Raw genomic sequence first — 15,626 nt, forward strand, 5'->3', positions numbered from 1 at the left:
TAGCACTGTATATAATCTATGTGTTTGTTCTCATTTTTCTCTCCTGTGTGTCCTTCAACCGATTTAGAACTAAATGAGCCTACGAGCTCAACTTTGTTGCAAGGTCAGTATCCTCCTTGCTTTATGTTTTGTCTCCCTTTCCCTCTATCCCAGAGCCCGCCTTCCCCACTCCCTTTCCCCTGCTGTGCATTACCTGAAGCTCCTGTCTGTAAAGTGGCTTAGAAGATGGCGGTGGAAGGCTATTGAAGGAGGTGATGGGGAGCCAGGGAAACTTCAAGCTCCCTTGTCTCTGCTCATCCCTAGCACACACTCCCCCAGGAGGGCTGGGAGGTGGAAGGAAAGGAAAGTATCGTTAAAAGAAAAAAAAAGAAAGTATCGTTAAAATCTCAAAGCCCAGAGATCAGCACAAAGGCACAAGGTAGAGACTCAGTCTGGGACTGTAGGAAGACTACTTCAACCGACTGAGCAGGTTTCATAACAAGGATCTTATTGATGGTCCCTCAGCAGCAGAATCAGACACCAGGCACACTATGATTCAGATATTCTGTCCAATGTGTCAACTGGCTCCTGAGGTTCTCCAAAGGAGGAAGATGCGCATGGCGCTGCAGGAGTGGCTGCCAATACTCAATGATTTCCAGGGGATGCCACGGAGGTCTAGTTTAGGGCCTGGCGTTTAGTGGTTCTTCGGTCTTGGGCAAGTCACTAAGCCTTCTTTAGCTCAATTTCCTCTTCTGTACAATACAGTTGATGTGCTTTATCCACCTTACAGAGTTGTCCCAACAGTCAGTGGAGAGTGCATCTTACAAAGGCTTTGAAAACTGTGTGAGGTGCATGTTGAATCTCCAGACCTAAACCGAAAGGCAAGGACGCGCCTCAGCGGAACATCGTCAGGGTCCTTCACTCATTTCTCATCAGCTCCTTCTCCACCGTCCCTTTACCTCTTCTTCCACTTCCAGCCCTCCCCTGCAAATGTCTCCTGCGTCTCTTCCCTGTCTTTGCACATCCCTTCCAATTTTTTCACTGACCTAGAGTGAGTGACTCATTAAGACTATGACTAAGCATCCAAGCGAGTGGTGGAATAAAACATGTGCCACGTGCACTGCTCTCACCCTGAGGACAGTGCTGACCACAGCACTAGCCTTGCAGGAAGGCAGCTGTGAAGCCAGGGAGGGGAATGCTTCTCCCACCTTCCACCCAATCCCCTGATCTCCTCTCCCCACCTCACCCCACACCACCCTGTTCATCCACTCACATCCTGGCTTTGCAAGCAGTCATCGGAGGATGGCTGTAGACTTCGGAGGTGGACAGGGAGATGAAATGAAATGCATTACATGGGAAGCTGCTTGACAGATGAGGAAAGGTAGCTTTATCATGGAAAGAGTGAGGGCTGCATTACTCACCTTAGTGATGTATAGCACCACAGTGATGAACCACGAGCAAGAAAATCAAACAAAGAAATAGAAAGGAAAAGTGAAGTCAATTGACTTACTCAGATTCAACCTATGATTCAACTTGTGTTTGCTGAACCTCCATGTGAGTGTATTCACAAACATAAAACAGAGAGCAGTAGAAAAGTGGCTAACGTGTAGTACCAGGGAAGTGAGAGAGCCTGGAGTGTGGACGTGCATTGCCATGGCTATGCTTTTGGAAGGACTGAGCTGATTTCGCCCCCTGAGATCTTCATTCTCAGAGGAAATCGGAGCTTTTGAAACTCCGGTAGGGGTTTTTAACAAGATGGTATTTAACGGAAGGTGTACTCAGCTCACAGAGAGAACATCTTCCCATATCAGTCAACCATGGGAAAATCAACCAGAAACACAAACTAAACCAAAGAAGTTACTTTGCCTGGTCACTGAGCATGGGGCAAGGAGCAGGAGACATTTTTATTAGGCCTCATCTGCTGGAAAAAAGCTGGACTGCTCACTTCTCCCTTGTGATCTGATGGGTCTCAGTGAAAGGTTCTCTGTGCCAACTTGCTACTCTGATTCTTTAGGTGTGCTCAACTCCTCATCTCAGCAACCTTCTTGGGCGTAGGAGAGCGGGTCAGGGAAGAAGGCCTTGGACATCTAAAATGTTCTGACAGTTGGGTTAGTACAGTCTTTATTATAGGTGCTGGACTCTTGTACAATGAGAAATATTTTAGAGAGAACAGCTCTTGCACCTGCGCTCATTTACCGCACTCATCTGTGTTCATTCCTCCACCTCCTTTGCTAGTCTTCAGTACAATAGAGAGCTATCTGTTTTCTCAGGAAATACCCTCCAAGTTATACTCAGCTTACCTCAGAAATACCGGGAAAGATTTATATAAATGCACGGGTTTCCACTGACAGAGTACACTTGGCTTTAAGAGAAGTTCAAAGCTATTTTGCTACCCAATATCTGGATGGACTAGAAGGGTTTTGATAAAAGAATTTCGTTCTTCCTCAGCATTTTCTGCCACCATTGAAGTATTTTTCTGCTTCCCTTTTGCAAACAAAATAGATTGCGTGTCACATCTCCTATTAATATTTGGTGGTGCAGGACTCTCATGGTGATAAATAAGGACTCAGGGCTGTTCCACCATCCCTCACCGAACTTCTGTACAGGAAAGTGCGCTAGGGCCACAGTGCAAACTCAGCGGCTCCATGGCTGTTCATTTTCCACCCACTGGCCCTTCGTCTTTTATCTCCTAGGCATTAAGTCAGATTTGATGTTATCAGTCGACTGGGAAAGGTTGGCTGATTAATGTCTGTGAACCTCACAGTGACCATCAAATCAATTTATTAAAGAATGGGGGACCAAAGTAAACTCTACATATCAGAAACTCTATATATGCAACAGAAGAGATGATTAGTTCTTGCCTGCAGAGGATTAAAGACAGTTAATTAGGTCAGGTCATCCAGTAGTTAAGCATTTCTGTGGTATGTGTGTGTCTCAATATAAAGGAGAAAAGAAAGAAAATTCCCTCACCCTCTTGCCAGAAGGTTTATATATCCATCTTCACATGAAAACGGCCCTCCTCTGGCCACTGGAGCAAGACAACAGCCCTGTGCTTACCTGGACACTCGGATTCAGCTAAATTGGCTTTGCTGGCAAAAATATAACATTCTGGATTGAGCAGGCATTGAATATTGACTCGGAGATAGGGTGGGAGGGTTCTTTTTACTGTTGTTATTTTTCTTTTTTTCCGTTCTTTTCTCCTCTCCCCTTTCCTCCCTCCCTCTCTTCCTTCCTGTCTTCCTCCCTCCCTCCCTTTCTTTCTTTCGTCCTTCTTTCTTGGCAACATATTTTCCCACCCTCCTTGACTTATTGTTAGTACACCATTAACAAAGAAATCAATTAAATTTCAGTCGAGGTCTTTGTGTGGAAAATACATGCTTGAATTTTCAGGGATTGTTTATGTTCCTGATAGTCAAGTTGTTACTCAAAGACTTGAGCCTGCGGCCGGCACTAGCTTTGCTGGCTCAAGCAAGGCTCCTGCTTCTGGAAGCTGGACACCACACACCCTGGACAGAAGCATCTCAAGCATGGCACAGAGGACAGTGCCAGCACATGCACCTTCTCCTTAGTACCAAAGCAAGAGGGGTGGACTGGAGAGAGCATGATGAGCTTAGAGTATACACGAAAATATCCTGGCGTTTTCCCCCTCATTGTGGTGGGGTACAAGTGGGATCAGAAGGACACTCTTGTTAACTGGGAGCGTTGAACTCTCGCTACCTGGAAAAGCCCCAGGATGAGTTCTAGCTAAAGTCAAGGATGAGCATCAAATTGTGCTTTACCTCTATGGATACTAAAAAGAGTTAGTCTTCTTTCAAATAGTGTGTGTTGGAGATTCAGAGAAAGAGGAAAAAAAAAAACCCATGTGGATGGAATAATTAAGCTGAAGTTTTTTTCATGTCTTTGCTTTATAGAAAACTTCTGGTATTTCCAGCAGGAACTTGTGCTTTCAATGCATTCTTCTTTCTGATGATAATCCCAACTGCCGGATGGAAGCTCTCCCTGTGCCCCTAGTCCAGCACAATCCGAACCAGCACTCCCATCACTCTCTGGATAACCTTCCCCAAACTGCTTGTGGTTTGGGGGTAAAAGTTTTATGACTACTTTATCTTCTCAAGTCTGTCTTCAGTCCATCCTTCCTCCTTCCGGTTATCTTTTTTCCTTGGCACAGAGAGACTCAAAAATCACCGGTACCTAAATAAGACAATGAGTGAAAATAACCCCTCCCCCTCCTTAGCTTCTGAGCTTGTTTCTGGGGCCCAGCAAGGACTTCAAGGGCCCATCCTTTTTAAATGCACAGGCAACATGGCGTCCTCACCCCTGGCTTTTCTCCACAATCCTGCTGTACATCGGATATTTTCTCAATCACAAAACTTTTGATCGTAGATAAACCCTTTACCTCTTCGTACCTTCAGGGTAGCCTCTCAGGGTCGTTAATGGCCACTTAAATCAAGAGGGATATCATATGTCAGGTGACTTTATAGAATAGATTGAGGGCTTGAATGCACAGGTATGTATTCATCTGACTTTGAACAAATGTTTTAGTTGCTTTTAGGATGAGTTATATCTAGGTTGTCTTCCTGTGTGTGAGGACCTTTGCACAGAGAACATAGACTCCCAAGGTATCACTTTGATGCAAAAAGCTTTAGTGCCATTTTCCATCATCTCTGTATCCATGGTGAACAACAAAGAGGGAAGGAAGAGATTAGAGATCTCATTCTAAATTCAGGCCAAACAAGGCATCTACTATCAACAGAAAAGGTAGAGAAACCTGTAGGTTGTTCTGCCAGTTGAAGCTGGTGAAATAGAGATCTTTCACAGTCTAGGCAGCAGAGAGGGGCTAGCGTCCCAGTATTTCTACAGGGAGATCCCAGCAAGTGCTACTGTAGCAGCACAGGGGTGGGTCCTACAGCTGCAGGCTGCCCCAGAGAGATGAGGCTTTGTGGGACTTGGTATTGTCCAACTCCTCAAGGAAAGTCAAATATCAGTGGTTTGGGCTCCTCTGGAACATGGAAGCTTACTTGCCAGTGTTTCTAAATACATGGCTAAATGCTGTAGTATAAATCCATATGTAGCAATCACCTTTATACTTAAAGCCTACAGGCTTCAATGAATTAGAGGATAGCCTGATGACCAAAGAAAGAAAGTTGTTCTACAAAGGAGTTTTGGTTTGGTGCCTCAGGCTCCTAAGGTGCAACTGTGTCACCTGCTAAAATCTTGGCTCTGCTTCCATCTTTGGTCCAATCTGACTGTCATTCACGGTCCTTCTCCAGCCACCTGCTCACCTCTTGCGGCAACTGGCTTCCCAAGGAAACCAGAAAACCAGAGGGCGGTCACATAGGAGGGCTGGGCAATGGTCAGGACAGCAAGGGGTGTGTGCAAGAGGCCCAGGGATGCTCCTGCGCCAGGAGCACCAGCTTCTTCCTGAAATCTTCTGACGGCAAAGTGAGCGCCTCCGTCTTCTTCCGACCTTAACAGTGGCTTGTTTTTAATTTCTTTTAGAAGTGAAAACTACAGCCCTGACCCCTTGGAAAGGTTGGTATATGTTTCAGGCAGCTGCTGCCTTGGTGGGTGTGGGGTTTGTAAAACTCTTCACCTTCTTTCCACATGCCTTCTTTCCTGAGCTAACTCCAGGAAGCAGCCCAGAGGGAACCTGGACCTTGGGCCATCTGCATGTCAATTTAGATTAACCCCATCCCCAAGGACCTCCAATCCTTCCTGGGTAGATCCCACTTGCAGTAGCCTAACTTCTCTTTGCTGGCAGCACTAATGAGCACCTGTCAGTGCTGAGAATAGCTCCAGCTCTGGGCTCCTCTGCACCAGGCCTGCCTCTTTCCTCACACGGATGCTCTAATGCAGCGATGTTCGCAGACCTCGGCCCTGCATGCTGCCCTTGCTTGCACCGTTCTTTCTATCTCTCTAACTTGGAGCTGGAAGGGAAGTGGTGGGAGGGAGGGGCAGATGGGAGGAAGGGGGAGGTTCTTGGGTGAGTCACTTGGCTACGAATAAAATGCATCTTATTTGAAGCTTTCATTCCTGCCAGATGTTTCCGATGGATAATTGACACTCATCACAGTTCTCTGGGACCCTAACTGTCCCGGTAATTAGTCTCTTTAGGCCTCCACAGCTCTCTAATGAGATAGAGGCAATAAAGGCATTCACTGTGGAGTGGAGGCGTGGCTGAATGAAGAACAGAGGCCTCATCTGCATGGCCCGTGTCACTAGGCAGATGGGCTGAGCTGTCGCTCTGGCCAGCACTGGCTCTGAGAGAGCCTCACTCCCAGGGTGCTGTGATCCACACCCGCCTGGACCTAAGGTCTTCATCTCATGGAAGCCTTCCTCATAGCATTCATTCAGTGTGGGATCGCCTGCGGGACCCAGCCGCACACCTGTGGTTCCCACCTTAACCTGTACCCAGGAGGAGCAGGCCATACGGCCACACTGTCTTCTCTTGATTCTCTGAAGATGCATCTCTGAGATAGTGGGAAGCTAGTTGCATTTGAAAACAGAAGTCAAGAAACTTGGGAAAGTCACTTAAGCTCTCTGAAGTTCAGTTTCCACATGTTAGAAAGGGAGGTAATCATTCTCATCTCCTACATGAGTGTCATTAAGGTGCTATGATAGCTTTCCAAATGCAAGCACTCTGTCTGAAATCCTAATTGACGTGGCTTTGCTTCTATGTAGACAGCCACTCAGCCACAGGAATTCTCAGTAACTTGTATTGGATATAGTTAGAAACAGGGAGGAAAGGTATTTGGAAGAGAAAATTGAGGTAAGGAAGAGCGCAAGGTACAAAAAAGTTTTTGTTTCATTTTCTTCAAGTACAATCATAAGCAAAAGAAAAATACAAAGACAAATAAATGTGGATATGTCAGCATGAATGGCAGCGCCCCTTCCTTCTTTCATCAAACATTGGTTGAATACCTGCCATGGGCCAATGAGATACAGACTCTGCCCTTAAGGAGCTTACTGCACAGAGGACAGAGGAGGAAATACAAATAAGTTAGACACAGGAGGAGGAAATACAAATAAGGTAGACAAAGAGAATTATGACACTGAATGGTAAGTATTTTATGGCACTGAGCGAGCCAGGGAAGGCTGCCTGGAAAAGGTGTCTGAAGGCTGGAAGAGGAGCTGAAATGAAGAAGAAGAATGATATGCATGAGGCACATTTCAGACAAAGGGGAGAGTGTGTCAGAGTGGGCAAAAAAGACCCACCCCTGTGTGCACACGTGTGGCTGTGTCGCAAGGGGCAAGGGCACCGAACTAGCTGTGGCAAGAAGAGGCACCGCGGATGCAGATCGCAGACACATCACGAAATGTAGTGCTCGTTCCGCCGAGAAGTTGGGCTTGGTGTTAAGCTGTTGGACTCAAATAAATGAGGAACTTGATCGATTTGGAGCAGAAACATCACCCTGGAATTAGCATAAAGAATAAATTCCAGGGGTCAAGGCCACAGGTGGCAAGGCCCAATTTGTGAATATATTTGGGAATTGAAAGATGAGATGGTGCAGGCTGTCTCCTCTGAGAGGATGGTGTGGAATGCCCCTGCCTTGGGGCTACCTGTTTCCTTCTGCTTCTGTCCAGCTTGGTCCAGGTCAGGTGTCCTGGATGTGCTGAAGAGATAGACAGGTTTGGGGGGTGGCGAGTGCATGTACCTGTGGGGTGGGCTGCGGTGGGCAGACTGGATATGGTCACATGGTCAGTGCCAGCTCCTCACCAGCCTGAGATGGAGACGGAGAGATTCAGAGGGGCCTCTCAGGCTTTTCCTAGATATACTACAAGCAAGAGAATGGCTGGCAGGCACTCGGTGGCCTTTTTCTGTCTTCCATAGGAAGAATTTTCTAACACAACAGGCCAGGACTCATCCCTACAAGCATTCCGTAGTGCTTCCCAGCAGGGAGCAGAACCACAAAAGAACTCTGAGGGGCGTAGCAAGAAGACCAAACACAGACACCCAGTGAGAGTGCCTGGCATAGCTGCAGGGCCATTGAGATGTGCCACAGGGGGCGTTTGCTCTCTCTCAGTCGTCTCCCGGGCTGCAGAATCCCCAGCCTGGAAACAAGGTTTCAGCGTTCCCTTACACTGTAACCACGCCAGGCCCCTGCTGGGCTGAACACCTGGCTGTGGCGTTCTTCTCCCTGGAGGCTTCCACTGGCTGGTCAGGATGCAAGGAGGGAGTGAAGGAGAGAAGAGAGGACATCTCAATGTAGGGAAGTGGCACTGTTTTCCGTCTCTTTTACCCAGGACATCTTCTTAGCCATTGGCAGGGAGCGGGAGACGGGAGGTGAGTTGCGCGGGAACTGAATGGAAAATGGATTTCAAAGATGTGCATGGGTGTTCAGGAGAGCAAAAGGGATGAAAGACGCAGAGCAGTGTGCTGACAGCTGTGTGTCCTGCCAGGAGTTGAGCACACCAGTGTGCAAGACACTTGTGGAATTGCACTGTGTGACGCAGGTGTATGAAGGTAGAAGGTGACTACTGACTTGCTGAGGCAAAACATGAGACCTGGCTTCCACAATGGCCCGCTGGGCCAGGTGGACTCAAACCCACGCTTGTCATCTCAGAGTCCTCAGCCTCAGGCACAGACAAGGGCCTTGGTGGAAAGAATCCTGGAGTTGCCAGACTTCCTCGGAGAACTCTTCCTCTTCATCTCACCCTTGAAGGCATCGGGTGGAGGCTTCTCTCCTTTGATTCCAGAGAATGTGCTGTGTAGATGGCAGAGTGAGCGGCTGCAAAGAGGGAGTGTCTGCTGATGGTTTTTGTGGACACACAGTGTTTTTAGATTCTAGAAGACACAACCAGTTAGTGATTGATCCTAAATGACAAGCGTGTCTGGGTTGAAATGTAAGTCCTCGGGAGTTTTGCAGGAATGCTCCTTGGTCATCTATATCCCAGCATGGATGCCTTTGGTTTTGTGTTTTCTCCTTTCTGCAGGGTAAAGAGGAGAATAAGCATCCCCTGGGCTTCTCAGCGTGGGGATCTGCACCGCTGAGAAGTTCTGGCCTTAGGGATACTGCGAATCACCAGGGAAACGTGAGGTTGATGACCTGTTGCTTTTCAATCTTGTGGCTACCTATTCAGCCACTACCCCTAAAGTAGGGATTTATCCCAAAAGGCCAAGACATAAAATCGTATGGGCAGTGCCTTCAGGCCGGGAGTTCTAGACATGATGGAATAATCCCACATGGAATCAAGAAGCCTGTTTTGATTTTGAATTGCTTTAGCCAGAAATGTCTCCAACGCTGAGGATCCAAGTCAGGCAGGCAAGTTCTGGCTTTACTCCTTATTCCCTACCCCAGGAGGACATGGACTTAGTGAGGCCACCAGCTTTAAATACCTCTACTAAATTGAATGCAACAGAGCATGCCAGAGCACGTCCAGTCTGAGAAGGTGGCCTGGCTCCTTGGGTACCTAATTCATCTAGTCATCCAAACTTACGTACCCTACAGAAACCAAAGCTTCACTGGTCATGTGGTTTCTTGGCCACAAGGGCTGAGGTAGCCAGGAAGCATATGTTTCAGAACAGTAGTGAAGCTGCTGGGGAGCTGTACCACCTTGCAGTTCTCCTACCTTCTGTGTTTGTCTCCATCTCAAAGAGTATCTGTTTGCCGACCATGTCAGTGTGTGCCTCACAGGGAAAGGTGCCCCCACCTCCCCACTGAAGGACGTACACTGGAGCAGGTTGTGCCTCCCAGTGTCCTCATTAATCTCCAAGTACATCCACATGAACAGAAAGGTTTCCTGTTTCTTTCTTTGATCTCACCTCCATCCATGTGGGCTGGCTTCGGCCTCGCAGACATGTGATTCTTGAACTGCATCTGCTCTTACCCCATCCAGATGGGGAAGAGGTCAAGTGCTCCAGGTGGAACCCTGGTGCCCTGCCCTGACATAGAGTGATTGGCAGGATGGCCTCTGTGCCTGAGGCAGCAGCAGCAGCAGGCAGACATGTTGTTGGAGCCACAGGCCGAGCAGCTGGAGGGTGGGTGAGTGTTTCAGGCAGGCAGTGCTCGGAAGTGGATGGGTGATGAGGCACACAGTGCAGGAGTCTGACTTTATTAAAGCTCTGTGTAGGATATTAATGAGTCTGCAGCCTTCTTGAATTTGAGCCTGAGCCATGGTCTTTGCATGTTATGACACAGTAAGGAAGAAGGCCCAGGACACTTTAACCTGAGCCTCACGTTCTCTGTTTGCCGGGGAAGGCTTCCTGTTACATAGTGTGTGTGTGTGTGTGTGTGTGTGTGTGTGTGTGTGTGTGTGTGTCTGGGAGATGTGAGTCATAGAATGTTCACTTCTAATGCTGGGGCTGGAACACCACGTGTTTCACTTAGAGGGACACCTCACCAGGGGCAAGGCCAAATGACAACAGCGTGTTTCACTTAGAGGGACATGTCACCAGGGGCAACACCTCACTAGGGGCAAAGATGAATGACCAGGCATTCACCGGGCTTTCCTTCCATTTTCTCCCAGGCCACTCACGGCGAGTGTGTTCTCTCCACAGGCCCGGGCGCCGTCAGCGAGGTGAGCAATGGCACGTCGAGGAGGGCAGGCTGCGTCTGGCTGCTGCCTCTTCTGGTCTTGCACCTGCTCCTCAAATTTTGATGTGAATGCCACTTCCCCACCCGGGAAAGGCTGCTGCCACCGTCACCACCGACACCACAGCAACGGAACACCGACAGCAACAATCAGATATAGTCAAATGAAATTAGAAGAAACACAGCCTCATGGGACAGAAATTTGAGGGAGGGAAACAAAGAATACTTTGGGGGAAAAAGTTTAAAAAAAAGAAATTGAAAATTGCCTTGCAGATATTTAGGTACAATGGAGTTTTCTTTCTTTTCCCAAATGGGAAGAATGCACACCCGGCTTGGACCCACTGCAAGCTGCATCGTGTGACCTCTCTGGTGCCAGTGTGAGCGAGGGCTCAGCCGCTCTGCCCACAGAGTGCCCCACGTGGAACATTCTGGAGCTGGCCATCCCAAATTCAATCAGTCCACAGAGACAAACAGAGTGAGACCTTCCGGCCCAAGCGTGGTGCTGCGGGCACTTTGGTAGACTGTGCCACCACGGTGTGTGTTGTGAAACATGAAATAAAAAGACAGAGAAAGAAAGAAAAAGGAAAAAAATAAGACCGTCCGACAGCAACAACAATCCCACAAACAACAGTCACAAAAGACACCGTTAAACTTTTTTTTTTTTTTCTCATTTTACTACATGGACATCATGGATAACAAGGGATTCTGACTCATTATTAATTTTATTAATTATATTTTCTGATATGAGTCTAGAACTTAGTGCAAAAACAAGACAAAACTAAAAAATACACAGCTGAAAAGGGTGAAGAGAAGTGTGTTTGTTAAACAGTAAAAATGAATTGAATAGTGTACTTCTTAACTAGGTTTACAACTGGTGGACCACACACCAGGCACTAATCACCTGGTGAGGATTTGGCATATCCACCAAAAATACATCCGATTTAACCAACATCTCCACCAGCGCTACAGATTCCTCCCGATTCTGGCATCTCATGCAGACAATACTATGCTCTCTACACACTGTTTAGAAATGGAAAGGTGATCTGCACTGTATCTTGGGTTTGTTGGCTATGCTTCTTTTGATGACATATATTATACAATATATATATACATATATTTTTTTTGTTAGAGTTCTAGCCATTTTATTTCTCCGCAGGGTCCTTTCTCAGACATTACTGCATGCTGTATATGGCGTTAGCTGTGTGTTGATCTTCTAAAAGATGATAGAGTTTACTGGTAATTGTGTAATCAGCTCCTGCCTTTTTATTTTCTTGGGTTATTTACATGTCAGAGACATTTATAAAAAGTGAAAAGAGAAAAAAATCCGACTAACACCAGGCGCAGCATCTTTCCAGGTGTGGCTCTGCACGTAGGCCGCCCCCAGTGGCCCGTTTCTCCATCCTGCCCTCCAGCATTAACAGACAGCAAGCAAATGAACAAGGAGAACCGTCAGGACCTACTTGCTTTAGCCCATTATGGGAATCTCTGATGCCTTCGTGACCACTGGAGAGTTCAATCCTCTTGGTTTATTTTATTTAATTTCCCACCTTTGTGTGAGTGTGTATGAAAGAGAAGAAAATGCAATTTTTAGGTAATCTTTTTTTTCCCTCCCCCGAAAGTCTGGGAACCAGAGAGTCCTCGGGGAGGGGTCCTGGATGTGATGAGGGAAAGTGGGATTGGGGGACCGGGGAGGGTGGGGTTGTCTCTGACTTGACATTAAAAAATGTTCCATGTCCCTCTTCACCTGGTGTGGTACCTCATTCTACAGCGGTGCGGGGTCACAGCCTGCCTAGCTCAGGTTTGAAGAATTGGGGAGGATGGGCTCTTAAATGCTCCTGGGGTGGAGGGGTGACAAGTGCTGAGATGACAAACAGGAAGGACACGGGACCTCCTCCATCCCCTGGCAGAGACAAGGTGAGGGTTATCTGATAGGGACTGCATTTCCAGTGCCTTCAGGAGGTCCTGGTCAGGGCTGCCAGTGTCCGGTGTGTGCTCAAACATCTCACCACACAATGTGGGCAAAGGTCAAGTCTAGTCGGGGAGAAGACTTTAGGTCCAATTATTTCTGGGAGGCAGCAGAAAGTCACTGTCACAGAAAACAGGCAAGAAAACCCCCATGAGCCAAAAACAATCTCCCCTCAACACAAAACAAAACAAAAAACAGAAAGCCAACTTGTAACATTGTGTGTTTGGTTTTAAATAATGTCAAACCCCATCAACCAGTCCTCCAAACCCGACCTCCAAACCTCACCTCTAGCCACATAAGAGGAACTGAGAGACAGAATTGGGTCTGAGCAAAAACAACTCAGGAATGGCAGCACTTGTGTTTCCGGGTCATCTCCACCTGAGAGGAACCAGGGAGGATCGGGACGGAGCTTTGTCATTTCCAGCTGCTTCTGGCAAAACTGAAGAAAGCTATTGATTTCACCTTTTTTTGTGTCCTTCTACCCTTTTACCCTAAACCCGCCCACATCCCAGCTGCCCCAAGTTTTTCCTGGCAGCAAGGTCTGGAACTGCCTGGCCAAGCCTCAGGGATCTCGGATGCATTCGTGTTTATCCCTTCCTGTGTCCCGGAACAATGAAAGCGGAGGGGGTTGAGTCTCCTTAGAATGAAAGTGGGTGGATGGAATTGACTATGGGTTGAAATGTAAGTCCTTGAGAGTTTTACAGGAATGCTTCTTGGTCACCTGTATCCTCATGTTCTCTACTTGCAGGAGAAAGCTTCCTGTTACATAGTGTGCGTGTCTGGGGGACAAGAGCCACAGAACGTTCACTTCTAATGCTGGGGCTGGAACACCACGTGTTTCAACCATGCCTAGCACCTCAGCAGACACTGGCCTGAGGCTTTGGATGCAAAGCATGGCTCACTGGAATAGAGTGGGAAAAAGATAGGTGAGTTCCATATTCCTAAACTGGAGCCCAGAAACACCTCTGAATACAGTGTCCCAAGGCGTCCGCAAAGAGGCACTTGTGAGGCTTAGCTGAGACAGGAGAACACAGTGCACACCACCTTTGTCCGAATGGGAGGTTTTTCTTTCACATATACTATCTACTTGTAGATATCTGCCAATGTCTACCAGGTGACCACCAGTCGACATTAGTAATATATGCTACTGCTAATCGTGCTTCAAATCGCCCTGTCACCATCCTCCTAGGAGAGAGTGCTGAGTCAGAACCAGCTGTAAAGTGGCATTGATGAGGACTTAATTTTACCTATTTGCCAGCTCAATAGTTTTCTTGCCTTGTGGCTCTTTAAAGTCCTGGTTATGCAAGAGCACATTCTTTTTTGAACCAGCTTTCCTGTGATTGATGACTTCACCAGATAGGAGCCCTCCCTATCCTGCTTCAAGAGGAGCTTACTCTCATCTTCAGCTGAGTGTGCCATGTGAGCCTCAGTCTTCTGAGTTGCAGTCTTTAGAGGGATTATGTGGGCACCACAGGAAAGGGTATTCTGCCTCCCAGGTCTTCAACCAGATTTAGAGTTCCATCTAGGAGGACATGGCTTTGAAAGGAGCTTACAGGGACAAGTCACAGACCTACCTTTTCTGAAAACAGGAGCTTGGTAAGAGAATGTTCATTAGAATTAGCATAGAAAATCACCCTGAATAGAGCCTGTAGTGATGTTTTTTCTTGGTACAGGGATAGATGGAGGGCAGTTGCTACAGATTGGCCTGGATTTCAAGTATACTGGACCCTGGACCCCTTGTGATTCAGAGATAAGTCACTGCCATACTTTAGGATTCCTCCACTATCCCTAATATTAGGATGTCCCCTGGCATGAGCATCATTTAGGATTTCAGCCTCTCATGAATGCAAGGTGGATGGTGAGGGACGCACAGTCCCTAGCCATTCACCAACCACTCCTGTAGAATCACATGGCTCTTCTTTCAGTGGAATACTCACTCCTTTCCAGCCATGCAAATGTGCAGTGGCTCTTCTGGTCCTGTTGTTACATCTTTTCCCATCAAGGCCCGTACACAATGGGTCCAGATGTCTAACTTGAAGCGTTGAGAATATTTATCCAAGGACTGCCCTCTGACCAGTGGGATGTGCCAAGCATATTCATGGCTGACAATCCACAAATGTTTGTTTTTGTCGCAGTGGATGGTGACGATGACAGTGATGATGAATGACAGCTATTGTTCTTCAAGCTGGAAATAAGTTAGCAAATGAATTAACACTGAAATTTAATTGAGGTTCAGCACATTTCACTGGACTGACTCCGACTTTATCTTATACCTCCTGAACTGAGATTTGGGAAGGAAAGACAGTTATTTCCTAGGAACCTAGTGGATGAACTTGTTTAATTAAAACATGCAATATGGTTCAGCGACACATTTGTAAGGATTTTCCATTCCCACAATGGTAAAAACATGAGGTACTTCTCACTGAAGAGAATAATATATGCTAAAGGATGAACGTGGAAAACTGAATGTCATTGTGTGACTGTTGGCCAAATGCACACACACACACCAGTCACTTACCCTTCATCAGATAAACAGTGTTAAATAATTGAGATTAGTGGTATCTGATGCAGCAATGAAGTATTACCTCTTTCCAGCATTAAAAAAAAAATTTTAAACTGAATCCCAGAGCTGATTTGTTTTAGAACTTGCTCATTGGGACTTGAGTGCATAGTATGTCTCCTTTGCTATCCCATAACTGCTCAAACAAGCCATTCTAAAGCATCAATTCTTCTCTCTCTATTCTCAATTCAAACCCTATTTCCATGAGTGTCCAACTTTATCCACCTCCAAGGCAATAAATGCAAATTAATATCCCCATAACTTGTGAATAGCTGAGCTCTCTGAGTCTCTGCCTTCTCATTCAGATTTTTCTGTTTTCCATAACACTATACCTTTGCCATCATGTACGTATTATGTGGTTAGAAACACATGCTATTTACAGAAAAGGCTCCTTAATTCCTGAACTCAAGTTAAGATCCATTCTTACAATTCATGTCTGAGGCATTTTGGTGCATTATCCTTTACGAAGATGACCTGGGTTGAATTTTGTTTTTTGAATGTTGATTTTTACTCTCATGCAAGCATCCAAATAACTTGGATCCCTTCTCCTGGCATGATGTGAGAGTATATGAGTTTATTTCAATATTTT

The 15,626-nt window shown here is 46.7% G+C and overlaps 1 protein-coding gene across 8 annotated transcripts in view; it reads left to right on the top strand.

The window, feature by feature from the left end:
* The window catches only part of NTM (neurotrimin), a 970,307-nt gene extending 958,061 nt beyond the window's left edge, over window positions 1-12,246 (top strand). For 3 of the 8 annotated variants that reach the window (XM_012449173.2, XM_012449174.2, XM_012449181.3), the window contains 3 exons: window positions 68-103; window positions 5,479-5,511; window positions 10,478-12,246. In XM_012449173.2, the coding sequence (XP_012304596.1) occupies window positions 68-103; window positions 5,479-5,511; window positions 10,478-10,578 (170 nt within the window). In that variant the 3' untranslated portion in view covers window positions 10,579-12,246. The remainder of the gene's footprint in view (window positions 1-67; window positions 104-5,478; window positions 5,512-10,477) is intronic. The other 5 variants (XM_021672581.2, XM_012449179.2, XM_012449183.3 and 2 more) reach the window with 2 other exon arrangements.
* The last annotated feature ends 3,380 nt before the right edge of the window (window positions 12,247-15,626 follow it).

The sequence above is a fragment of the Aotus nancymaae genome, unplaced genomic scaffold (assembly GCF_030222135.1).
Source record: "Aotus nancymaae isolate 86718 unplaced genomic scaffold, 86718_ANA_hifiasm-v0.15.2.pri h1tg000012l, whole genome shotgun sequence".
NCBI lineage: Eukaryota > Metazoa > Chordata > Mammalia > Primates > Aotidae > Aotus > Aotus nancymaae.